This window comes from Artemia sp. Qi Xiang Cuo, chromosome 11 (genome assembly GCF_049724085.1).
Source record: "Artemia sp. Qi Xiang Cuo chromosome 11, ASM4972408v1, whole genome shotgun sequence".
Taxonomy (NCBI): Eukaryota; Metazoa; Arthropoda; class Branchiopoda; order Anostraca; family Artemiidae; genus Artemia; species Artemia sp. Qi Xiang Cuo.
This window is the reverse complement of record NC_142804.1, coordinates 17,074,743-17,101,867: the sequence shown is the minus strand read 5'-3', so window position 1 is coordinate 17,101,867 and position 27,125 is coordinate 17,074,743. Positions and strand designations below refer to the sequence as shown.

At 33.6% G+C, this 27,125-nt stretch overlaps 1 protein-coding gene across 1 annotated transcript in view; it reads right to left on the bottom strand.

Annotated features, from left to right (window-relative positions):
- Positions 1-2,348: 2,348 nt before the first annotated feature.
- Positions 2,349-27,125, bottom strand: part of Uba2 (Ubiquitin-like activating enzyme 2) — a 73,274-nt gene continuing 48,497 nt past the window's right edge. The window contains exons 8-12 of the mRNA XM_089096342.1: positions 22,764-22,978; positions 17,882-17,993; positions 14,106-14,253; positions 6,885-7,018; positions 2,349-2,556 (exon numbers count right to left, since the gene is read on the bottom strand). Coding sequence (XP_088952468.1) covers positions 2,414-2,556; positions 6,885-7,018; positions 14,106-14,253; positions 17,882-17,993; positions 22,764-22,978 — 752 coding nt within the window. The 3' untranslated portion in view covers positions 2,349-2,413. The remainder of the gene's footprint in view (positions 2,557-6,884; positions 7,019-14,105; positions 14,254-17,881; positions 17,994-22,763; positions 22,979-27,125) is intronic.

The window sequence follows — 27,125 nt, the reverse complement described above, 5'->3', positions numbered from 1 at the left end:
TGTGAGACAAAGTTTGTCAGTCCAGTGCTAACAAAAATAAAAAACACTCCAGAAATCCTCGTTTTCTCACCTATTTGATTTATTTTTCATTTATTATATCCTTTCCTCTCCAGGTTTCATACGTCATGTATAGCCAGTGTGGTCTTAGAATGTATATATATTGAAGCTACTATTTGAGGAACAACTCTACTATGACTAAAGTTGTGATTATGCCTACTTCCCAGGAATTCCCTATTTTGCTTGATTGTACTCCAAAAGAAGCAGTGAGTAGTTTCAAATAGCTTGGCTGGCTTGTTCACTTTCATGGGGGGGGGGAGGGATTCTGGTTCGACGTCAATGTGAGGATAAGGTCCAGACTGTTTGTTCAGTTCAGTACATGTCAAACTTAAAACAGAAATAGCAAGGAGACCTACTTAAGACAAAAATAAGTAATTTTTTTATTTATTTCCCTCAATATTGAAGAGTGTATAAAGTACATTTATGAGTTTAAACAAATGACTGTATTTCAGCTTCGACCATACAGAGGGCTTAACAAACAAAGCTGAATAAAACATCAAAAACAAAAATAAAATCTTAATCATTATTGTTTAAGAACAATAAAGCTCCTCCTGTAGGAGCGTCTGTAGCTGTGTTGGTCTCAGGGGGGGGGGGGGGCTGCAGTGAGTTATTAGTAGTAGTGTTAGTAAATGTAAATTCAAAATTGAAAGATTTCAGACATACAAACTTGATTATACTTGACGCAAGGTCTCTCAGTTATAATTTGTTTATTTCTAAGCTTTTAAAACACTAATACATTACAGCAAATAAAGCCTGCCAGTTTTATATGATCTTTCAAAACCTTACTAGCCTAACCTTTATCGTTTGAAAGTAGATGGCACCTTGAAGAGTATGCGATAGTTTTTCATTCAGAATATTGCCTTATGCCCGTGCTAGATTATAGTCACATCTACTGACAAAGAAACACAAATATCATGAATGACATGACAATGTTCTTGGTTCTAGTGTCACACTTGTATTTAAAAAGCAAAAAATTAAAATTGCAATAAATAAGTTTAAAGAGAATGCTCCAACAGTAATTTGTGTCCAACTGTTCTCTAATAATGCCAAGTCTTCTTAACTTTTGCCAGATTCCTCTCCCAGATAGAAAAACCACTGTTCTAAGTTTCCATCTTTTCTAGTTTCAAAGATGCCTTAAACGTTGGCTCTGATTGGTCAGTCAAGAAATTTATGCTTGAAAATGGAACAATGTTCAACTCAAGAAATTACGAACGTCGAACGTAATTGGCGCTGTAGTCGTGCGTAATTTTGATTTTATCGACAAGTGTGACTATAATGTGGTACGGGCATTAATGTTCCAGCCTTGCATTTCGGAACAAGGCGCGTCGATTTTAGATATTTCTTACCGCTGTCTTTATTAAATACATTTATGTCAAAATTTCAATTTTAAATTTCAAATTACTTTATTTCATATTTTTAAGTAAGTAATCAGATTTACGACGCTTATTGACTACTAAGGTCTCTGAGTCTGCCCTGCAGTGTTGCTATAGCAGGATTCGATCTCTAGGTCCTGTATTACCAGGCCAAGGTTAAACTCACTGCGTCACCATAAGACTTTTTTTCTTATTTGTTTTCAATACTTTGAGCTTAAAAAAAAGGGCTAAAAATATTGCCCAAGACTGTTCAAAAACAACCGAAACTTTGATTAAATTAGTTAAAAAAATTAATGAAGCAATACTGATAATAAACAAGTATTTGGTCGTTTTAGTTGTTATTTTGAAATTAATACCACATTTAAAAGTGAGAGACGTTTTTTCAATCTCTCATTGAAATTTATCCCAGCAAATCTCAAATTAAAGTTTCATGTTCTTCTTTTAGATTTGCAAGTTAATTTTAGTCACGAAAGCAATTTGACACCTCAATGAAACACACTACACTTATCAAAATCATATTGAGAACAAGTCTTTAGAAGAATTTACTGGTCAACCTAAAACCTTATGAATAGACATTTGTTGAGTGAAACACATATGCTCAGGAAGTTACTTATTAAAACCCGAAAGTCGGTTAAACAAGTTTTGTCCAAGCATCCGTTTCTAGGGCAATAGACCTAGAGCAAATAGCTCTATGTCTAAGGTTTTAAATTCTGTCAATAAAGAAGCTACTTATGTCATTATATGAACTAGCAATAGCTAAAAATTGTTATTCCCGAGTGGACCTACTTACTTGAGTGGCAAGCCATCCCTTACCATTAAGGAACTCTACCTGACCTGCATGTAAATACTCATTTTAAGTGATTTGAATATTAGAAATTTGTGTCCCTGCTTTTTATCTCAAAACATCAAGACTTTGTGATTGAGATAATTTTATGAAAGAATTATTTGAATATACAAGAAAGATAAAAAAGTTCAGAATATCTTCAGAGTTCAATGAGTTCTATGGGGGCAGGTTTTGCTTTCTTTGCGGAAACTGGGGGCTCTTCTGCTTCTTTTCTCTTTAAGCCCTTCTGGATAACATTCTGTGGTATTTCTTCTATCTCATCAACATCTATAGGCTCGACACCTTAAAATAAATATGATATACATCCTACAATGTGAATATTTAAGGCTTGAAATATAACAAATTAAATATAAATAATAGCAAAATTAAAATGAAACAGTTCAGAGATCAAAACAAAGCAAAAAAACGAAACTGGATTAAATAAATGTCGAGTCGTCTAGACTCACTTTCCAACGGATAAAATTATCCCATGTATCAAATCATCCCATGTAATTAAGAAAACCTTGAATTTGAGATCACAACCAGAAAACAGTATGATCTCAAAATTTGGGAGATGGTGTATTTGTCCCATAAATAAATAAATTGTTGTGTTTCTAACGCATCAGTTATTTATATAATATAATGTCTGTTGGACGGCCCAAAAAACGAAAATTTGCAGTTGCAGTTACTATAAAAGATGATTCTTTGGAGCCAACACCTGAACTAACAAACGTGATAAGATGTGAAGACCGACACAGGATCACCAATTGCAACAAAACCAATACGGGCAGCTAAAGCAAAGACCATTGCTAAAATGTCTGAAGTAATCAAAATCCAAAAACGTGTCAAAAATGAAAAAGAAGAGCAAAAACGGGTGGTTAGAAGATGCGACACCGAGCAAGTGAGTGAGTCAAAAATGAAAATGAAGAGCAAAGACACACGCGGTTAGAAGAAAAGCGGCGGCGTGCCAAAAACCAAAAGCAAAGAAACACAAGGTTAGAAGATATGCGACACCGAGCTTGTGAGCGAGTTAAAAATGAAAATGAAGAGCAAATACACACGCGGTTAGAAGAACAGCGGTGGCGTTTCAGAAATGAAAATGATGAGCAAAGACACACGCGGTTGGACGACATGCGACACCGAATATATACGCGAGTCAATGAAAATCAACCTGGACAGCGAGAATCAACACACGTCAAAATTGAAAATGATAGCGATGATGATTGGGTTTGGGATTTTGACATGGATAAACTCATCAATGTCTACCATACCTATGTTAAAAGAACAAAGGTTCGGCGATATTTATTTCATAATGACGAAAGACAAGTCGAGGCAAAACGAACCAAACAAATTGAAAGTGATAGTGATGATGATGGGTTTTGGATTTTGACATGGATAAGGTCATAAATGCCTACCATACCTTAGAAAATGAAATGAACATGGACTAGATAATCGTTAGAAGAAACAAAAATTTTTGTTCCATCACCTGAACAATTAAAAGAAACAAAGATTCGGCGATATGTCTTTCATAATGACAAAAAACAAGCCGAGGAAAAGAAGAAGTTTCTGTCCCACAACCTGAACAATCATAGGCAATGTGATAGCACTACCTAAGTCAAGAACGATGTGAGCACAATGTGTTTTTTTTCAATTTCCGAGCACTTCTTATCGGAGGATTTGTCTTAGAAACTTCAAGAACGGCTGATTTGATTAGACATTGGAATGGCTAGTGCCCTTTTTAATAGTCGAAAGTGGTTGGAGGGCAACTAGCCCCCCCCCCACACCGATCATTCCCCCAAACACATTCAATCAAAATCTTGAAATGGTAATTTTGTTCGGCGTAGTTGATTTATAGATAAAAAATATGTTTTTGAGTGGGATAATCCCCCACAACCATCGGGGCAAGGGTTTTAAGGTATGCACTGAGGACATTCAAGAACGATGTTGGCACAATGTATCATTTATTATTTTTTTTCCTTTAGAGCATGTCACTTCATATGGAAGGGGTCGTCGTACAAACTTCAAAAGGGACTCATTAGACTGGAAATTAAGAGTTCTAGTGCCCTTTTTAATAGTCGAAAGTGATTGGAGGGCAACTAGCCCTCCCCCCCACGCCCATCATTCCCCCAAACACGTCCAATCAAAATTTTGAGATACCAATTTTGTTCAGCGTAGTTGATTACCAGATAGAAAATATGTTTTTAAGGAGGACACTCCCCCACAATCTTAAGGGCAAGGGTTTTAAGTTATGCCCTGGGGGCATATAAGGTTTTTTATAGAAGGTGCTGTCGTGGAAACTTCAAAACAGACTCATTCGATTGGAAATTCAAAGGTCAAGTGCCCTTTTTAATAGTCGAAAGTGATTGGAGGGCAACTAAGTTATTTTAAGTTATGCCCTGGGGGCATATAAGGTTTTTAAAGAAGGCGTTGTCGTAGAAACTTCAGAAAAAGCCTTTTTTAATAGTTGAAAATGATTGGAGAGCGACTAACGCCCCTCTCACGCCAACCATTTTTCCAAACACATCCAATCAAAATTTTGAGATATCCATTTTGTTCAACGTAGTTAAACGTTCTAGAAATTAGGTCTTTTAGGATGATACCCCCTCAGAGCCATCAGTGCAAGGGTTGCAAGTTATGCCCTGGGGGCATATAAGGTTTATATAGAAAGTTGTTGTATAAATCACAGGCAGCGCGATTGTGCTGCCTAAGTAAAGACCGGGGACACTCGAGAACGAGACAAGAAACGGGGACTAAGTAAAGAGGAGGACACTCCCCCACAACCCTCATGGCAAGGGTTTTAAGTTATGCCCTGGGGGCATATACGAACGATGTTGGCACAATGTATTATTTATTTATTTTTTCCTTTAGAGCAGGGCACTTCGTATCGAAGAAGTTGTCGTAGAAACTTCGAAAAGGGCTCATTCAATTGGAAATTGGAGTGGCTTGTACCCTTTTTAATAGTCGAAAGTGATTGGAAGGCGACTAACACCCCTTCCACGTCCATCATTTCTTTAAACACATCCAATCAAAAATTTGGGATAGCCATTTTGTTCAGCGTAGTTGATTTCCAGATAGAAATTATGTTTTTGAGGACAGTCCCCCACAGCCCTTAGGGCAAGGGGTTGTAAGTTATGCCCTGGGGGCACATAAGGATTTTTATAGAAGGAGTTGTCGTAGAAACTTCAAAAAAGGCTCATTCGATCGGAAATCCAAAGGGCTAGTGCCCTTTTTAATAGTCGAAAGTGATTAGAGGGCAACTAACCCGCCTCTCACGCCCACCTTTTCCCCAAACATGTCGAATCATAACTTTTAGACAGCCACTTTATTCAACATAGTTTTAAGTTCTATAAATTAGGTCTTTGAGGATGACACCCCCCCACAGCCCTCAGGAAAAGGGTTGTAATTTATGCCCAGGGGGCATGTAGGGTTTTTATGTAACGCGTAGTCGTAAAAACTTCAAAAAAGGGCTCACTTGATCGAAAACTGAAATAGATACGATTCTTTTTAGTTATAAAAATTGATTGGTAGGCAGTCAATACGCTTTCTTTTCTCATAGTTTCCTCAAACACGTCCAATAAAAATTTTGAGATAGCCATTTTGTTTCACGCAGTTCAAAGTTCAGAAAATTATACCTTTGTGCAGGACACTCCCCCCACAGTGTTCAGGGTAAGGGTTGCAAGTTATGCCCCCGAGGCATATAAGGTTTTTTATTGAAATCTTTGTCGTAGAAACTTGAAAAAGGGCTCATTCGATTGCAAATTCAGAGGGCCAGTGCCCTTTTAAATAGTTGCAAGTGATTTGAGGGCAACTAACCCCCCTCTCCTGCCCATCTTTTCTCCAAACACATCCAATCAATATTTTAGATAGCCATTTTATTCAACGTAGTTGAAAGTTTTGGAAATTAGGTCTTTAAGGAAGACAACCCCCCCCCCTTCACAGCCCTCAGGGCAAGATTTGTAAGTTATGCCCTGAGGTCATATAAGGTTTTTATTGAAAGCGTTATTATTCCGTATTAGAGGGGAACTGCCCCCTCCTCAATACCTCCCTCTTTAGGCTAAAGTTTGCCTTTTTGGCCCAATTCCTTAAAAACGACTCCTTAACAAAAGGACCGCTTAATTAGATAGAAAAGCTTTGTTCAAGTGCTAAGAAACTTTAGCGTGAAGAGCAAGGTATTGAGGAGGGGGTATCCTCCCTCCTCATATACGAATGATTTTGTTTGTTTTAAGTTTTTATGTTGCTCCTTACTTTCAGTTGTAAAATTTGATTTTATTTTTTTCCGATTAATTTGTAACGGGGACGCCTGGCAAATTACATCCTGTTTGGATTTTCAACAAGGAAATAGAAAAAATTAAAGATTTATAACCTTAAAATATGCATTTGTGCTGTAAAATAATTATTTTGGGCATTGAGACCCATTTTGGTTCGTGGAAACATGGGCAAAACTACAAACCAGAAATCGAAGACCCTTGCTCCACGGTCAGTTTTTGGTGCCGATTCCCTAACCCCCAACTCAAACCAAGTTCATGGTCCAATATCTGCATGTTAACAGACATTAAAGTGAAGCTTGTTTAAAATGTTAAACATCAATAAGGAATCCCGAAAGAAGAAGAAGAATAAATCGGCCAACTTACCATTGGCACCAGCAGAAGTTGCGGCGTCAGCTGAAGCTGCGCTGGCTGAAGCTGCGGTGGCTGCAGCTGCTTGAGCTTTGAGCTGCTCTGGATCTCCAGAGACTATGTATTCGAGATTTTCTGGAAACTTTTCTCTGAAATAAGAAAAGAAAAACTTTTTAGGATCAAACTACAATTGCTCCTTAAAAACTGTTAGGTGCATGGCACCATTAATAAATTCTTATGAAAAGTTTATTTTTCCATAAAACAAATACTTATAAATGCTTTCTACATTTTTTTTCGTAAAATAAAGAAGAAGAAAACAAACTGTAACTAATACAAAGTAACTGTAACAGTAACTGTAACAGTAACAGTAACAGTAAAAAAGTAACTGTAACAAACTGTAATTAATACAAATTTATAAGACTTTCATTTTGGCGTTGCAAATATAAAAAATCGTTTGGAAAAAAAATTGCATTTCCTTGAAGAGATGGAGGGTTTAAAAAAGATAACTAAGTTTTGCATAAGTTAAGAGTCAAAGTTTAACCAATCAGATGACAATTTAAGCTTATTGACATCTCAGATATTTCCTGAGGTAAACACAGCAGCTTTCTCACAGAAAAACTTTCAATATCAGGAAAGTGGGTAGATTACAAAAGAATCCAGATAAACTACAAAAACAAGGAGCCAAACCTTGCCATTTACGAAACAGAAATGTTTTTCGCACCAAATTGTCAGAAAATTTGCTTAATAGCATATCCATAATCGGCCGTGCAAAAATTCCCCTTTTTTCAGGGAAAAGAGCGGATAAGGAAGGGGGATCCTGTAGCTTAATTTCTGCAATATTTTCTGGATTGAAGGTCGATTCCTATTAATTCAAGTCCAATGGGAAAACCTACAATGACACAAGAATTGGAAAATGCAATCCCTTGGTACCCCATTTCCACCCAAGCAAGGTCAGAGATGGGGGGGGGAGGGTCAGAATTTCTATTTATTCAAGTCTGAGGAGGCTGAAACTGACATCAGAATTGAAAAATTCCATCACTTAGTAACCAATTTTCACCCTAGGCAAGGTCAGAAGGGGTAAAAATACCATTCGGAGTATTCAATAATATGATACATAATTGAAAAAATATATAATTGAAAGGTCGACTCCAATTAATTCGGGGAGACCAGAAATGAAATCAGAGTTGGAAAGATCCATTATTTCACTTTTTTTTAAATTGTTTATTATATTATTATAATACTAAAAATGGTATTTTAACTCTTCTGACATATCCTAGGGAGGAATTGGGGTACTAAGTGATGAAATATTTCAATTTTGACGTCATTTTTAGTCTCCCGAAAATGAACTCGGTCTCCCGAATTAATAGGAAACGACTTTTCAATCTAAAAAAAATATGGCAGAAATTTCGAATTCAAGATCTGAAAAAGGGGCATTTCTACACGGCCGATTTTGGATGTTATTAAGCGAATTTTTTGAACATTTTGGTGCCAAAATCATTTATGTTGCTCAAATGCCAGGTTAATCCCGTATTTTTACTAGACTGAAACCGAACACCCCAACGGCATCCTTGAGGATGGGAACTGAGCTCAAGAACTGCTGATTTGGCATTTTTCCTTCACATAAATCTTTCTTCAACTGTGGTAGCCACTTCCAATCTCTTTGTTGAATCTCAATTTCCATCCAACTGAAACAGTCCCTGACTATCCGGAAAAGAAAGATGATAAAAGATAGATAAATAGAGAAAACCGTTCAAGGGTGTTGACTAGAGAGTGAAATATTCGAAGCGCTGGGTGTTCGCTGTTCAATCTCCGCTTTTATTCCGATTAAAACTTGATATGAATTGGAGGCAATGCTCATTGTAACAGCTAACTTCTTTTTCCAAAGTTTACGACTTTCTATCTGATCAACAGCAAAGAGCTCCAATTCAGCTCCAAAAATAATCTCTGTTTCCCTTGTTTTGAAGTTCCTTGGGTTTGAGAAATCCACTTCAAAGGCTAAAAGGATGTTCTAAAACTTGTCTTTGACATAATTTCTCATCAAATCGGCAAGCGTGTCCCTTACCCTTCTTAAAATTTTCTAAGCTTTAACTCATTTGCTTTATTGCCACTTTTGTCCATGCTCTGTGCAACATAAGCACAAAACAAGATTAGATCTGTAAGCATCAAGTCGAAAGAGGTGCAACATGTTTACGTGTGATTTTAGAATGCAATGAGCACTCACGAGTTAAAACTCATGTGTAATAACTTAAGCTTCAGCTAGAACTCATGAATGAGCTAGTGTGTATAGCTTTACTAAACCTGAGGTAGCGTAGTAGTGGGCGCTAACACTAAAAGATGTGTAATTAAACTCATTTATTGGAAAATATATACCTAGTTGGTCACATTATATTCAGAAATACATTGGAAATTTCTGGTAGGTCTGGAATTATGAAGTAGATTGTACGATTATGAAATGAAGCGAAAAATTGATGATGAAACAAAAAGTTGAGTTGATTCGAAAATAAAAAAAAGGTACTACTTTCACGAAATGATGCTAAAAAGTACTACTTTTACAGAAAAAAAGGCAAAAAGTACTACTTTCACGAAATGATGCTAAAAATGTACTACTTTTACAGAAAAAGGACAAAAAAGTACTACTTTCACGAAATGATGCTAAAAATGTACTACTTTTACAGAAAAAAGGACAAAAAAGTACTACTTTCACGAAATGATGCTAAAACAGTACTACTTTTAAAGAAAGCATTAAAAATCCAATACTTCGATCCAAAAATACTATATTACTGTCCATGGCAGCCCAGAACGATTTTAGCATCCATGGTGAGATACTTCGTATCTGTACGACATGATGCTACTACTTTCACGAAATGATGCTAAAACAGTACTACTTTTAAAGAAAGCATTAAAAATCCAATACTTCGATCCAAAAATACTAAAAGTAGTACTATATTACTGTCCATGGGAGCCCAGAACGATTTTAGCATCCATGGTGAGATACTTGTATCTGTTAGTGACACGTCAGTGGCAAAAATCAACACTCCTAAAAGCTTGCTTTATAGAATACACAATTTCTGGTTAAATTTAGATGACCGTGTTTTAATTTCAGTACCGATGGATAAAAATTAATTGCGTTTCTGGCGATCGCCAATCAAAATCCGGAGTACTTGGGGGTGTTCACTGTTCACTTTATTCTGAGCAAAACTTGACATAAAATGCAAGGCAGTGCTCCTTCGTCGGAGCTAACTACCTTTTCTGAAGTTTACGAGTGACGACTTTCAGCTTTCTGATTAGTGCATACGAGGCTCGCTGTAACCATCGAACACATTGGGACTTCAAACCGTCCAATCACCTTTTCAACTAACTTCTTAAAGGTAGTTGCCACGAATTTGTCTCCCAGATGCCATCTTTCAAATGGGACTAACTTGAAAACTTTTTTGCATGCTGACCAATGGTCTGCGTTGCGCAGGTGCCGATCCCCTGATTCGACGACTTCGGCCAGGAGTGCAATGCGTGGTCGAGGGCAAATCATCCGACACTTCCCGTTTTTTCCCCAGATTTCTCCAGATACCCATTTAAAGCTACCCCTGTCATAAACCAAATAGCCAGCGACACCAGGACTCGAACCCCTGACCTCAGGGTTCCAAGTCCGGAGGGCTAACGACACGGCTAGGACGGCTTTCAAATGGGGGGGGGGCGGGCCTCTGGGATCAAACATATTTTTCTGTTTTATTTTGCTGGTGACACGATGAAGCAGCGAGTTTGTAGTACATACAGGTTTATAGGCTGATACAGTTTGCAGGCGATAGTACAGTTACTTACTGTGAAGATTTGAATATTTTTGAGTATCGTTATAGTTGATAATTTAAACTAACACACAAGCATTTTCAGTTTTGTGTTTTTCCTTCCTCTTTTTAGGTACTTTTAAACTTCTTCTTTTATACTTGTTCTTCTTGAACAAATTTTTGTGAATTCTGAAAAAGAGCTTGACATTTCTCAAAAATGGCGGCAGAGCCCAACGAGAAGTACATCGCTGGATTTACCATGGTTTAAAAACATATTAATAGCCCAAACAATACTGTGAGAGACAAATGGCAATGAAATACATAAAATAAAACACAAAACTGACACAAAAATGGCACACAAAATAAATAAATAAAACACAGAAAACGACACAAAACTGACGGCACAAAATTTAAAACAAGAAATATTTTAAGCGGTCGCAAAAAAAAAGAAAAGAAAAAGAGGATTCTATGCAGAAAATTCTAAATTTTCTTGCAAACAATTTTTTAAATTTTTGAAAAACTAGCAATAGATAGAAAAGATAAATAGATAAGATTTGTTGCAAAAAGCCTGCGGACCATACCAACACAGAATACAGTCTACAAACAAAGCTCAGGAACAAAATACAAATTTAGCAAATATAAATAAAAAATGAAAAAAGAACAAAAAAAAGCCAAAAAAAAAAAAACACGCCAAGGTTGAACATTTTAACCAGCAAACACCAATCATAATGTAAATCAAATGCTAAAAACCGTAACAAGCTATCCCCTCAAATATGCTTCCCCATGTTTAATTAATCTTCCCTATATTCGCATTACTGACGTTGTGTGAGCGGCCTTCAAAGTTATTTTGCCTTTCTTGCAAATGATACCAAACTAATAACTTTATTCATAGCTAGCAAACTAGGCTACATACTATACTAGCCAACAATATATTAACTATAATAGCAACAAAATTCAAGCTCTCATTGGCTTGACACAGCTTGATTTTGTGCAGTCTTTACTTAAATTTATACCAGTAGAAAGTTCTAGTCAGTCGTCATAAAAAATTTCTAAAAACACAAAATACAGCAAATAGTCTGTGTCTTGCAAAAGAGATAACATTTTAAGACTGGATCAAGGACTGATAATAGTGAATAGGATAGTCAAATAACATTTGACTGGATCCAAATATCGCTTAACGATTAATGATAGTTTCAATGCTTCAAAATTAAAAAAAATATTAGTCTTATTCACAGCTAAAATTTGACTCACGCAACACGCAACAACACGCAACTCATGCAACAAGAAGGGTGAGCTCATAATATCATAAATCGTCATCTTCAATACCAAATCCTGCGACAATTTGGATTGACAACAGTCTTATTTTCTGGGTCCCATGATCCGGTATGAGCCTCCCCCTCCCTCCGCACCGAAAAATTTAAGCAGAAATTCAAAGTTTCCTTTTATTTTCCGATATTGACTAAACATTTCACCTATGTAACCCATGTTCGTGATAGGTTTGTCCGTGTGTTGTCTTTCCCGGTTATCTCGTTGAAATTTATTATTTGAACCTAATCAATTATTTCTTACCGTTTTTTTTTGCATTTAAACATTTTTAGTAAAAAAAACGACAAAAATTCAGTAAGTGCAATATGTTTCAAAATAAGTTATTAATAACAAAGCTGGCATAAAACTTTAACAGAACTATTACTGAATGTATTACTGAAATTACTGAATGTACTTTACTGAAAAAAATTCAAATGAATTTGCTCAAAAAGAAAATGTGCATTGTCATTTTAATATAAATGCTGATATTTATTCCTTAAAATCTTAATTAATTTTTGATTTCTTAAAGTTATAAAAGTGAAAACATTTAAAAGAATTTTTTTCAGTAAAGTACAAATTATATTCTGGCATTTAGAAAGCATGAGGTTTAGAACCCTACTCATATTAGTTTCTGCTCGTTTTGAGTTTGACTCTATTATTTATTTTAATTTCTGTTTGTTTTGGGTTTCATTTATTTATTGATACTAGTTTGTGGTAGTTGTATGCTTTGTAGATTATTTGATTCTATTTTTGTACCTTTTTGGTTTAATGCATTTCTTACTTTAAAAAAAAACTTATTTTAAGGAAAAAGTTTTTTTTAATTAATTTCTGTTCGTTTTATATTGACATAGTCTTTTTCAGGGAGAAAGACTGAGCCTCTTCTAAAGTTAAACAACCATCGCTTCCATAAAATACCTTAAATTCCCCACGGGCATAACTTACAACCCTTGTTCCTAATTTCTGGGGTTTGTTTCAACCCCAAAAGCCTTGTTATATTATATTTAGACTATTTTGAATAGAATGGCTATCTCAAAATTTCTATTAGATACATTTCGGGACAATACGACGTGTGTGAGTGTAGGGGGGGGGGAGTGGGGTAGCTGCCCTCCGATCACTTTGACTCTTAAAAAGAGCACTAGAGTGTCTGATTACCAGTCCAATGAGCCCCCTCCGAAGTTTATATGACTTCGCTTTCTATAAAAACATTATATGTCCCCAGGGCATAATTTACAACCCTTTCCCTGAGGGCCGGGGTATTTTGTTTATCCCGAAAAACATAATTTCCAGACCTTTCTGACATGCTGCACAAAATTACTATCTCAAAATTTTGATTTGATGGGATTGGGGGAATGATGGGCATGTGAGGGGGTATTTGCCCTCTGATCACTTTCGACTAATAAAAAAGGCACTAGTCCTCTTAATTTCCAATCGAATGAACCCTTTTTGAAGCTTCTACAAAAAACTTTCTATAAAAACCATATATGCCCCAAGGGCATAACTTAAGACCCTTGTCCTCAGAGCTATGGGGGAGGGTTGTCATCCTCAAAGACATAATTTCCAGAACTTTCAACTATGTTGAAAAAATGGCTATATCAAAATTTTCATTGTATGTGTTTGGGGAAATGGTGGGTGCGAGAGGGGGGTTAGTTGCCCTCAAATTATTTTCGACTATGAAAAAGGGCACTAGCCATTTAAATTTCCAATTGAATGAGCCCTTTTTGAAATGTCTACGACAACGCTTTCTATAAAAACCTTATATGCCCCAGGGCATAAATTACAACCCTTGCCCTGAGGGCAGTGGGGGGAGTTGTCATCCTCAAAGACCTAATTTCCAGAACTTTCAACTATGTTGAAAAAATGGCTATCTCAACATTTTGGTTGGATGTGTTTGGGGAATTGGTGGGCGTGGAAGGGGGTTAGTTGCCCTCCAATCACTTTCAACTATTAAAAAGGGCATTAGCCCTTTCACTTTCCAATCGAATGATCCCTTTTTCAAGTTTCTACGACAACTTTTTCGATACGACAACTTTTTCGATACAAAGTGCCCTGGTCTAGAAGAAAAAATAATAATACCTTGTGCCAACATCGTTCTTTACTTAGGCAGCGCTATTGCGCTACTTATAATTAGCTTCATAGCTGTTATTTGACTTACGTTTGGACGATATCTAGTGTAAGCTTATAATCTTGCGAATCGTCTTGACATTGTAAGCGAGATCCATCTTGAATACCAAATTCTGAGAGGGTTTTGTCCAAGTTGACCTCCGTTCCATCATCTGGGTCCGAAGATACTAGCACTGTACCTATTAAAAGAAAGAAATAGCCCTATAGCAGAGTCCACCGACATAAAACACTCAACGAAACTATAACTAGGTCTATTACCGAAAGTGAACAAACGGTAGAGAATACAAACATCGTCACATAAACTGTTTACTGTCAAATCACTGGTTTTTGTTCATATTGACAAAAACTGTAAAAATTCTTCCAGATTTCTACCAAGTTAGGCTAGTACTTGCTTCAAAGAGTACTCGTTCCAAAACGGATGACAATGTAAAAAAAAAAAAAAAAAAATTGAACCTAAAAATTCAAAATTTAAAAATAATTATTTCAATTAACAAGACAAATCTGAAGGATTTTTACAGGCAGTAAAAACTTCTCGATGTTTTTTGCAGTTTTTGTTTACAGCAATCAAGGATGAGCCCCACTCAACAATTTTTACTTTTTGTTAAGTGAAAACTAGACGTAAAGAATGTATAATATCTATCTTAGAAAAAGATCAGGAAAAATAATCAGATAAAAACTAGTAAACAAATAATCGAACTGACGGGACAAATATTACAGATTTAAGGCACTGAAAACCTCCATTTTTTTTATTTTACAGGGATGGATGCTACTGCATATCAATTTTTTTTGGCCTCGAACAAATAAATATGCGGGGGGGGAAGTGGTTAAAATGAGCACAAAATCTACCATAAAAATGTATTTTTTATTAAAGAGAATAATTTTAAACCAGTAAACAGCTGTTTCCAAAAATGTCCTATCAAAGTTATCAACGTACAGTTTTTATGGACACATGTATCCAGTGGAAAGACTTCAACAAAAAATAAACACCAGTGGCTCCAAACCGATTTTGGCCATGTCCCGCCGAGGCATTTTTAAAATCCTGATGCCCTCCCCCATGTAATATTTAAATTTTGTGATTTAAAATTTTACACGCGTTATTCACTTGAAGGAAGCTTAAAAGGCCATTAACTTGACATCTTTTTTCGGGTCTTCCTCTAGGCATATACTAATGAAAAATATTGTCTGAATACAATATATGATATCATTATAATTATAATTATCATTATAATTATATCGTGTCTTTCCTGCTCTTCAAATGCATATGTATGTGATCTCATTCACATGAAAAAAGTTTTTTTTTTCCAGAATTAAGGCTCTAAAGTAAAGTTAGTTGAAGGGTGCACGTCCTGCCCATGAACCACCAAAATATTGCCATGGCCCACGGGTGGGGCCTGCGCCCCACTCTGGGAGTCACGGGGCTAGAGAATAAACACTTGCACAAATTTCATTAAAACTGAAAAGAAAGTTGAATTTAAGAGTAGACACAATTGAAGATGTCATAAAATCTTATAGACAGACGACAAACCATGGTATACATCGTATGCAATCCTAAAAAGAACTTTCACAGACAGATTAATCTAACTAAAAAGAGAGAATTTACAATCCCAAGTTTTTTCAAGTTTCACAAAAATATAAAAATGGATGTTTTAGCATTTTTTTGGATTCTACTAAAAACACAGGCACAATCAAGGATAGACTTTTACTTTTTCATTTTTTTTATTTAGCATCATACACAAAACAATAAACAATTAAAGAATAGGATATTAGAATATGAAAGAGAGAATTTAGAGAGAGAGAGAAATGAAAGAAATGAAAGAGAGAGAAATAAAAAGGGAGAATTTACAATCCCAAGTTTTTTCAAGTTTCACAAAAATATAAAAATGACTGTTTTAACATTTTTTGGCTTCTACTAAAAACACAGGCAAAAATGAGAATCGACTTTTACTTTTCCTTTTTTTTAATTTTTATTTAGCATAATAAACAAAACAATTAAAGAATAGGATATTAGAACATGAAACAGTCGATTGTTATTAGTTGGTCAACAATTTTTTTCCTGGTTTATTTAAGTGTAATTGATTTCCTATGTCCTATCTAATCATCTAGGATGTCTTATAGGAAGAGTAATGAGTAAACAAAAGGGCCCTAAAAAAGCATCAAAATGTTCAAGCAAAAACTGCTAGCTATGTTCAGGCACTTTCCAGAAGTCCGCAGAAAATTTTCATCTTATATTTAAAACAGAGAGACTGTGATTAAAATAAGAGCTTTCTGAGAAAAAAAAAAGTGTTTTCGGTGATAATAGCATTTGGTCACCAGCAAAAGTAGCCTATTACTTGGATTTTAGACGGTTTAACGAATACACCTTAAATAAACAAACTCCATCGATTGGATATTGTACTTGTTTTCATCATTAAACTTCGATATTGTTATTAAGTTTTTAAAAAAACATTACTGCTTTCGTAGTTTGTTTTTATTTCTGTAATCTTTTTTTTGCCATCTTTAGCTCAGTGCAAAAAAAGCTCCTTCGGAGTTTGAAGAATTCCCAGAAGTTTTCCAGAAGAAAATTAAGAACTTTCTTTTTTACCTACTTAACTGATTAAACAAGAAGCAAAACAAAAATGTTCTTATTCCAAAAACAAATTTCTTAGAGATTTTTTAGTGCCATAATTGTGCAAGAAATAAACATTCACGTGGTCTTCGATAAGATATTAAAGCTTTGTGGAATATTGTTATTCGCATACCAACCAGAAGGTTGTCAAGTGTCAACTAAACATGATAAGAAGTAGAAAATGATCTCCTAGTTGTGCCTTTGGGCCGTCAAGACACAATTTTGTTCTAATAGGGTGTGTGAAGGTTTCGTTTAAATTATTTGCATCACGACATCTACCGAAAGTAGTTTTCCATGGGAATTAGGAAGCGAAAGCCTTTTGTGGATCGAGGCCATATCCAAATATTTTTTTCGGGGAGGAGGAAGGGTGTACTTTGTTTCGGGGAGGAGGGAGGGTGTACTTTGTTTCGGGAAGGAGGGAGGGTGAACATTTTTTCGGGTTCGGGGAGGAGGGAGGGTGTAAATTTTTTCGGGGATGAGGGAGGGTGTATGTCGGGGGGGGGGGATTAAAACCGCATTCATTTTGACCTTTGTTGTGGCCAGAGGATGCAAAATTCTTATTAGACATGACGGCTCATGCTGATTGTTGTATCTTAAAACTTAATGGAAGGAAGATCTACTTTCTTACCAAGGAGTCCAGATTTGCTTTGGCTTATCAGGGGAAAGCGGTAGAAGCGTTCCTCAATTCATGTCATTTGCAAGCGTACCAGAACGTGACGACAGATCAGTTAATTTAATTTCCGGGGGAGGAGGAGTATAGTAAAGCATAAGTCTGAAGTTCTGATCCTTTAATGACAATTTTAATCACTTCCTCAATCACAGTTATACAGAGGTCCAAAACTCAATGTGATATCAAGGATTCCACCCCCCCCCCCAAAAAAAAAACAGTGGATTTTTAAGGCCGCAATTTCAGAGGGGGGAGAATGAAAGAGGGGAAGGATCTTTTCGAATAATCTTTACGGAGTTTTCTTCCCTAATAATTATGTATCTGGACCAATCGTCAAGACCAAGATCACCAGAAAATAGGAAATAAAGATTAAAACGCCCTAAAGCTCTATGGAAATTATTTGCTGGAATTTATCGGTAGGAAATAAGGAAATAAAAAATGACAAACACAACTAAAATTTGCTTTAGCTTACATGATTAAAAAATAACTTAAAAGTCACACATGTTTTAATATAAGAGAAAAATCATATATGTACCTGTTCCATCATCTACCATTATATCTGGAGACACCATACTCAGAGCTTCTTTGATGACTAGATCAACCAAAGTTCGAACCGACATTGTGTTCACGTTACAGGCCAAACTTGCCTAGAAGATTTAAACATAAACTTAAATTTTCCTTGTAGTTTCTAATTTTATGTATTCTTTCCCCTAACTTATGTCCTCTCTCCCAAAATCAAGTTTTTAGAAGCCATGATGCCTTTATTAGCGATCACCACTGAAGCAGCTGAAATATCTGTAACTGTCTTGACCTTGCAGATTGTTCAAAGCGTAATGTTTTTCATATGTATTTAAAACCAGTTATATATATGAAATATATCATATATATTTAAAACCAGTTCATATATATTTTATATCATATATATATATATATATATATATATATATATATATATATATATATATATATATATATATATATGTATATATGTATGGGGCAGGCTAGGGAGGCCTGCCCCAACAGTCGGCAGGCTCTATATATGGATTCTCATTGGCGTTTGTCTTGGAACCGCAGACAGTTTGAGACAATTTACTGTTTTTCATATTGGGGTCTTTTCAAAGATATTTGATTATATAAGAAATTCCGATTTCTAGCAACGATAACTACTAAGCTTTAAACTTATGGTTTTCTTTTTTAAGGTTTTTGAATTGTTGCAGTCCCTTGTTAAAATATATACAAATATTTTTGCAACTACCAGTTTTTGCCCTTTACGTAATTTAATGTCTTTTCATACTACAGTCTATTCAAAGATATTTGACTATCGAAGCGAGTCCGATTTCTAACAACGATATGTACCACGCTTCAAACTTTTGGTTTTCTTTTTCAAGGTTTTTGAACTGTTGTAATCCCTTGTCAAAATAGAGAATCATCATCTGTAATAGTACTAATTGCAGATTTTCGATTTTTTGGGCCTTCCTACTGACATTATATAACTGGTTGCGTTCAAAAAGGTTCTCTTTTTTAGGGTTTTTGAAATGTTGTAAGCCCTTGTTAAAATATATACAAATTTTTTTTGCATTTACCAGTTTTTTGCTCTTTATGCAATTTTCATACTGTAATTTTCATGTCTTTTCAGAAATATTTGATTACTGAAGCTTCCCCGATTTCTAACAACGATATGTGCTAAGCTTGAAACTTTGTTTTCTATTTTAAGGTTTTTGGATTGTTGTAATACCTTGTCAAAATATCGAATCATCGTTTGTAATATTTGAAAATTTTCGTTTTTTGGGCCTTCTTACTGACATTATGCAAATGATTGCTTTCAAACCTGTAAGATTAATCACGTAGCGAGTGGATTTATCTAACAAAAAAAAAGTATGTAATTTTTTTCTAAAATATATATATTTTACTGATGTATAATAGATAATTTTAGTGATGTATAATTTTAGTGATATATATAAAATATACATAATTTAAAAATATATATATATATATTATGTGAGTGACGTCATTTTTATATACATCAATATTGCAATGACGTTGTCACACATGTCACACTTATGTGGAAAAATTGAAGATTTTCATGTATGGAGAAGTTTATATTAAATTGCTTAAAGAGCAAAAAACTAGTAATTACAAAATATTTGTAATTAGTAATTACAAAAATATTTGCATATATTCTGAAATAGATATCCTGAAGGAGAGCAGCCAATCGTAAGCTTTCTCTGTCTGTATTCTAGGAAGAAATTCCGAATGTTTTACTTTCCCCCAGAAAAAAAATCTACAAACAGCCGTATCTTTTCTCAAGTTTAGTTATAAAATTACCGCCATCGCTAGGCATTCAAAAAATAAATAAGATCCGCACCATCGACCCCTATGATACAGCGCAATTCCACCGCCGCTTGTACCAGCGCCACTTGTACAGGGTAATTCCACCGCCACTTGTACCAGCTGGCTTCCATCTCATAAAATCGACGCCTCGTACGACCACTTCGTTTCAACACCAGACGTTCGATGAAAGTGGAATTCTTTGAAATAAAGTTTGCTCAAGTTCCATATGCAGTTATTTTAGAGAGTTGTTTCTCTTTTAATTTCAGAAAGTGTGACAAAATATCCTTTTCATTGACTATTGAATAACTGAATACTGGATTACAAAAAGCAACTTAGATTTTTGCTGCCAATTTGACAGTCTAGGGCTGACAAGTTGACAATTTGACAAATCATACTACTTAAGAAAGAAGAATTTCATTACTAGTCTGTATAAGCAAGTTAAAATAAAACCTGTAAGTAACTAATACACGATAAATCTATTTCGTCAAGTATTCTCGAGATTTGTTTGCTGTGGTTCGTTTGCCCGAGGGCAGTGCTGCCACAGGTTCAAAGTACTGAAAATAGCCGTTTAAAAAAATATTTCATTTGGAAAAATGAGCCTCTCTAGGGGCCATTTCTGACCAAAACCCAGTTTCAGAAATCCTTTTTTTTAACCTTTCAAATTCCTCACATACCTAATTTTTTCTCTTCTAATTAATTTTATCTACGTTTTTCTTAAAACCATTTTTTTTTATCAAATTCCCCATACGATTCTCCATCCATTAATTTACGATACAATATTTTCAAAATTCACGTTTTAGCTACCCACCGCGGCAAGGGGCTGCTCCAATTCATAAGACCTATAACATATAACATTACAATACATATACATTTTTGAACTTAAAAATATCTTCACTTTTCTTAAAACACTTCACTACATTTAATTAAATAAAAAAAAATAAAAAAACATAACACCATTTTTTTTCTTTTAAATACATCACATTTCATCATATTTTGCTTTCGCTGGATCTTGCGTTATTGGGTAACTACAACAATCCTCAAATAAATTTCCCAAAAATCAAACATTTCACAATCCAGGCGAATCACATCCCCCTGAATATATAAAATAAATTCCACCAATTCAAATCTAAATCTTCAAATATAAGACTTCAAATCTAAATTTTAAAAAAAATCATACAAAATCCTATAGTATTTCTATATTCCCTAAAATTATATTCAATCATAGAAATCCTTAGACAATAAAACAGCAATACTATTTGACATTCAGGATCAGGGCAATTCCGCATCTAAAACGCGATTAAACGCATCTTGTAGATACCAATATCAAGGAAACTATTGCAACTTGTTGATTTATGTTTCTCGCGTTGTTAATCAACGGAAGGTTTTCTTCAACAATCAAACCAATAGAATTTGATGCCAGTAGTTTGGAGATTGACGACCAATTCACGTTAACTGTTTACGCAGTTTTTGATTTAAAGTCTTCTACTGTGGCGTGACCGATAAAAGCACTTTCATAAACCTTTCTACAGACCGCTTTTTGCATTTCTACTTTTATCAGACTTGATCACAGAATCCTTTGATTTTATGATTTCCCCAGAATTTCGTTTTTATGCATGTAATCCACTAGGTTTTCACATTTTTTCTCTAATAAAATAACAATAAAAGGTATGCATATACGACAATTAAATTGTGGCAATTTGCATTCTCATTGATAATTTCACTTCCCTCGGACCAGACCTAAAAGAAGCTGAAACAGAAGCTGGGGTGTTCCTACCAATTATTGCTTCAAGACTAAAACTGGAAAGTATAGGAAAATGGTCGGAAATGTCACGCACGACAAGAGAATTCTGTTAATTAACGAAAAACGTTATCGAGCGAGGACGCTGAAGCGTCAGTTACAGCGAGTCGAGATGCAGGCTGTTGATCGAATTTCGGCAGCAAGCATAGTTGAAAGAAGATACACCAATGTAGAGGACACAAATATGGTGAATCAAACCCGTGCCATAGCAAACCGAGCTCAAAATCGACGACGTAGGGGAAGGTGAGCAGCGACTTGGCAATCAGAATAGGAGTAGAAAATAACTAAAATTCAAAATTACTCCAAGCTCAAGCAAAAAGGAGCCAGACAAAATAGAAATAAAGCAAAATAAAAAAGACTGTCTTTAACGAAACCAAACGCAGCACAAACATAATCACTCAAAAGTAAACAACAAAAAAGAAGTAGAAGAAGATAAAAAAGGGGAAAAAAATTGAACGGTACGAGATTACAAAAAAAAGAAGTAAAAGAAGAAAAGAAAGAAAAACTATAAAACGGTACGAGATTACAAAAAAAAAGAAGTAGAAGAAGAAGAAAAGAAAAGAAAAACGATAGAGCGGTACAAAATTACTCAAAAACAAGATTTAAACGCAATCTCAAAGGGAGTTAATTCGACGAGCAGCTCACTCGCCTAGAAGCTAATTGAGCACCTGAGACGACCTTATCATACATTTTTAACACCGATCTTGTTTCTCGCCGCACTCAGAATATCATGACGGCGCTTTGTTAGAGATTCAGAATTTGAAAATCTTAGAACCAACCAATTTTGATTTGCTTGCGAACACGTTTCAAAAGTAAAAAAATTTCCAAAAAATTGGTCAACTTTATCCTTTTGGGAATGTTCAATTCCAAACTATAAACTAAGGAAAAATGACGTTTAGAGACACTTGAAAGTCTCATATTTACAACGCTATATTCAGAATGGTTAACTTCAGACCAGTACCAAGCTGTTGCTTAACGTCACAAAAATACAAAAGTTAAATCCCAGTATAGGGCTTTAAGAATTATTGAAGGGCACATGAGACCCATGGAACCCATAAATTACTAATCTAACTAACTAAAAAGAAAAAATGTATTAGATACTCTAAATAATAAAAAAGAAAGAAAGAACTAATAAATTTGTTTATAGATAATCTTCAAATTGTTTGAGCAAAGGATGGAGAAATTATTAAGAATTGGGCAATTTATAAATTTTTCACAATTCATTATTAATAAATGCAAAGAAATTACATTCAATTTCTAAACAAACAAAAGTAAGAAAAAAACTTACTTCAGGCTTTTCGGCACACACATAACAAGTCGGTTTGGGCTTATCTAACTGACAAGGCGCAACAAGTCTTCCTGTGACGTTTGGATGTTTGTTCAAAAAGACGAGTCTACATTCCTCGAGCTTATCCTCCAGTAGCTTATAAGCTTGTAACACCATAAGTCCAGCGATGATAGCATTTGTGGATGCAATAGCAGGAATTATATTTCCAGCCATGGCTAAAATATGATAAAGTGACAAAAATTTTACAGATTAAATACATTACAGCAGTGGCGGTTCTGACCTCTCTTGCGCCTAGGGCACAATGTTAATTAGCACCCTCCCCCCCCCACCGGTCTTCCATAAAATTTTCAGATCGGATTTTAACAAAATTTTTATTTATTAAACAAATTATTGTTAACTTATTTAGATTGTTATTAATTGTTTTATTAATCTTTCAACATTTTTTATTTATTTTTATTTTATTAATTAATCAATACTCAGTGATTAATTTCTAAACAAACAAAAGTAAGAAAAAAACTTATCTAAGTTTTTTCTAATATGTGTTAGATAATTTATTTCAAATTTGTGCGCCCGGGGCAAATGTCCCCTCTGCCCCTCCCCTAAAACCACCACTGCATTACAGGCTGTGCATTTACAAGACTGGTCTTATCTATAATCTAGTACAGTAATATGTTGTTCAATACAATGCATTAGACAATAATATCATAATGTTGTATTTAGAGTAAAATTTATTCATATTACAAGACAGACGAGACGTACAGTACATAAAGACACTTACTTATAATGCTTACAGAGTAAAAATGTTTGATAAATTACTTTATAAAAGAACAAATTAAAGGGTATATCCCGTTATCATGCACATAACCCCCTCCCCCCAAGTTCCAAAAAATGCCATGATCTTCGTTATTTCACCCATTTCTATTGCTGTCGTTTAAGTAATCTGTTTCATTTCGGTCGAATTTGCCCCCCTTCCGAATGTTTTTCTCCTTATATCAGATGGGCACGGGGTTTTCTGCGCAATATGTTTGTCATCTTCTATCCCCGCCTCTTTAGAAAAATTTATCTGATAGTAATAATATAATCCAACTTTCTGTACTGAACATGAATGCATTTAAATGAGCAAATAAAAAAGAAAATGACTGCAAATAACAGCTCAACTAACTAGAAAATAAACAGAGAAGAAGAAGAAAAAAATTAGAAGAATTAAAATAGAGGAAGAAAAATAACAGCTCAACTAACTAGACCCACCTAAACTACAAATTTAGGAAGAAAGTTAGATAGCAAGACGCTTAGATACCCAGAACCCTCAAAGGTTGAGCCAAACAGAAAACTAAGCATTTTAGAGTAGAAGATCATTCCCATGAATTTTGTTGACCCCCAATATCTACTGGTCATCAAAATAAAAAAATGTATATCAGCTACGTGACAAGATAAGGTAGAATCTCCGATATTACGCTATGGAACCATGTAAATAAATTCTACAAAACTATAATTAAAACATAAGAATGTTCAAAATGTTTCCGTCCTCTGACTCCTCGACCATGGTTCATTGTTCGGTTTAGTGACACTGGTGAAACTTTTCCCGCAAGCAAACTGACCTTCAATATTCTACAACAACCAGAAGAAAAATCATAAGACAATCCCGGTTTTCAGGTACGGATAGGATACTTTGCGGGTACAATCCAATATCCCCTTTAAACTTATACTTTCCAAAAAATCCAAAAAGGCGCAGGACAGTAAATATTTGTTGATGGAGCGGTACAGGCTTTTTTCATTTATCAAAAAGATGTGAATTCAACGAGTGACATCCTCCCATTAAAATTTAGCTAAGTTTATTATGCCTTATTTATTAATATGCTAAGTTTATTATGCTAATTAAGTTTATTTTTAATTAAAATTTATGCCTACTCAATTCAACGAGACCCTCCTGGCATTAAAATTTAAATAAGATTATTATGCCTTATTTATTAATATGCTAAGTTTATTATGCTAATTAAGTTTATTTTTAATTAAAATTTATGCCTACTCAATTCAAAAAGACACTAATCACATTGAAATTTAAAAAAATTTATTATGACTTATATGTTAATATGCTAATTTTTTTGTTCTATTTAAGTTTAATTTTAATTTAAATTTATGCCTAATCAATTCGAAAAGACCCTATTACCATTAGAATTTAAAAAATATGATTATGCCTTATATGTTAATATGCTAATTTTATTATGCTAATTAAGTTTAATTTTAATTAAAATTTATGCCTACTCAATTCAAAGAGACCCTCCTGGCATTAAAATTTAAATAAATTTATTATGCCTTATTTATTAATATTCCAAGTTTATTATTCTAATTAAGTTTAATTTTAATTAAAATTTATTCCTACTCAATTCAACAAGACACTCCTACCATTGAAATTTAAATAAAATTATTATGCATTATATGTTTATATTATAATATTAATATTCTAATTAAGTTTATTTTTAATTAAAATTTATGCCTAATCAATTCGAAGAGACACTCCTGCCATTAGACTTTAAAAAACATGATAATTCATTATTTGTTAATATGCTAGGTTTATTATTCTAATTAATTTTATGTTTAGTTAAAATTTATGAATAATCAAGTAAACAAGACCCTCCTGCCATTAAAATTTAAATAAGATTTTATTTATTATATATTAATAGTCTCAGTTTATTATTATCATTATGTATAATTTTAATTAAGATTTATAAATGATCAATTCAACGAGACCCTCCTGGCATTAAAATTTAAATAAGATTATTATGCCTTATTTATTAATATGCTAAGTTTTTTATGCTAATTAAGTTTATTTTTAATTAAAATTTATGCCTACTCAATTCAACAAGACCCTCCTGCCATTAAAATTTAAATAAGTTTATTATGCCTTATTTATTAATATGCTAAGTTTATTATGCTAATTAAGTTTATTTTTAATTAAAATTTATGCCTACTCAATTCAACAAGACACTCCTCCCATTAAAATTTAAATAAGATTTATTATGCCTTATATATTAATATGCTAAGTTTATTATGCTAATTAAGTTTATTTTTAATTAAAATTTATGCCTACTCAATTCAACGAGACACTCCTGGCATTAAAATTTAAATAAGATTATTATGCCTTATTTATTAATATGCTAAGTTTATTATTCTAATTAAGTTTAATTTTAATTAAGATTTATACCCACTCAAGTCAACAAGACACTCCTGGCATTAAAATTTAAATAAGTTTATTATGCCTTATTTATTAATATGCTAAGTTTATTATGCTAATTAAGTTTAATTTTAGTTAAAATTTATGCCTAATCAATTCAACGAGACCCTCCTGCCATTAAAATTTAAATAAGATTATTATTCATTATATATTAATATTATAATTTGATAATTCTCATTATTTATAATTACAATTTAGATAGCTTAATGCTCAAGTCAACGCGACCCTACTTGAATTAAAAATTAAATAATTTAATTATTAAATATATATTAATATTACAATTTTCTTGATCTCTTTAAGTTTAATTTCAATTGTAATTTATGCATAATCAATTCAACGATACCATCATGCCAATAAAATTTAAATAATTTTATTATGCATTATTTATTAATATGCTAAGTTTATTATGCTAATTAAGTTTATTTTTAATTAAGATTTATGCCTACTCAATTCAACGAGACCCTCCTGGCATTAAAATTTAAATAAGATTATTATGACTTATTTATTAATATGCTAAGTTTATTATGCTAATTAAGTTTAATTTCAATTAAGATTTATGCCTACTCAATTCAACAAGACACTCCTGGCATTAAAATTTAAATAATATTATTATGCCTTATTTATTAATATGCCAAGTTTATTATGCTAATTAAGTTTAATTTTAATTAAAATTTATGCCTACTCAATTCAACAAGACACTCCTGCCATTAAAATTTAAATAAATTTATTATGCCTTATATATTAATATGCTAGGTTTATTATGCTAATTAAGTTTATTTTTAGTTAAAATTTATGCCTACTCAATTCAACAAGACACTCCTGCCATTAAAATTTAAATAAGATTATTATGCCTTATATATTAATATGCTAAGTTTATTATGCTCATTAATTTTATTTTTAATTAAAATTTATGCCTACTCAATTCAACGAGACCCTCCTGGCATTAAAATTTAAATAAGATTATTATGCCTTATTTATTAATATGCTAAGTTTATTATTCTAATTAAGTTTATTTTTAATTAAAATTTATGCCCACTCAATTCAACGAGACCCTCCTGGCATTAAAATTTAAATAAGATTATTATGCCATATTTATTAATATGCCAAGTTTCTTGTGCTAATTAAGTTTA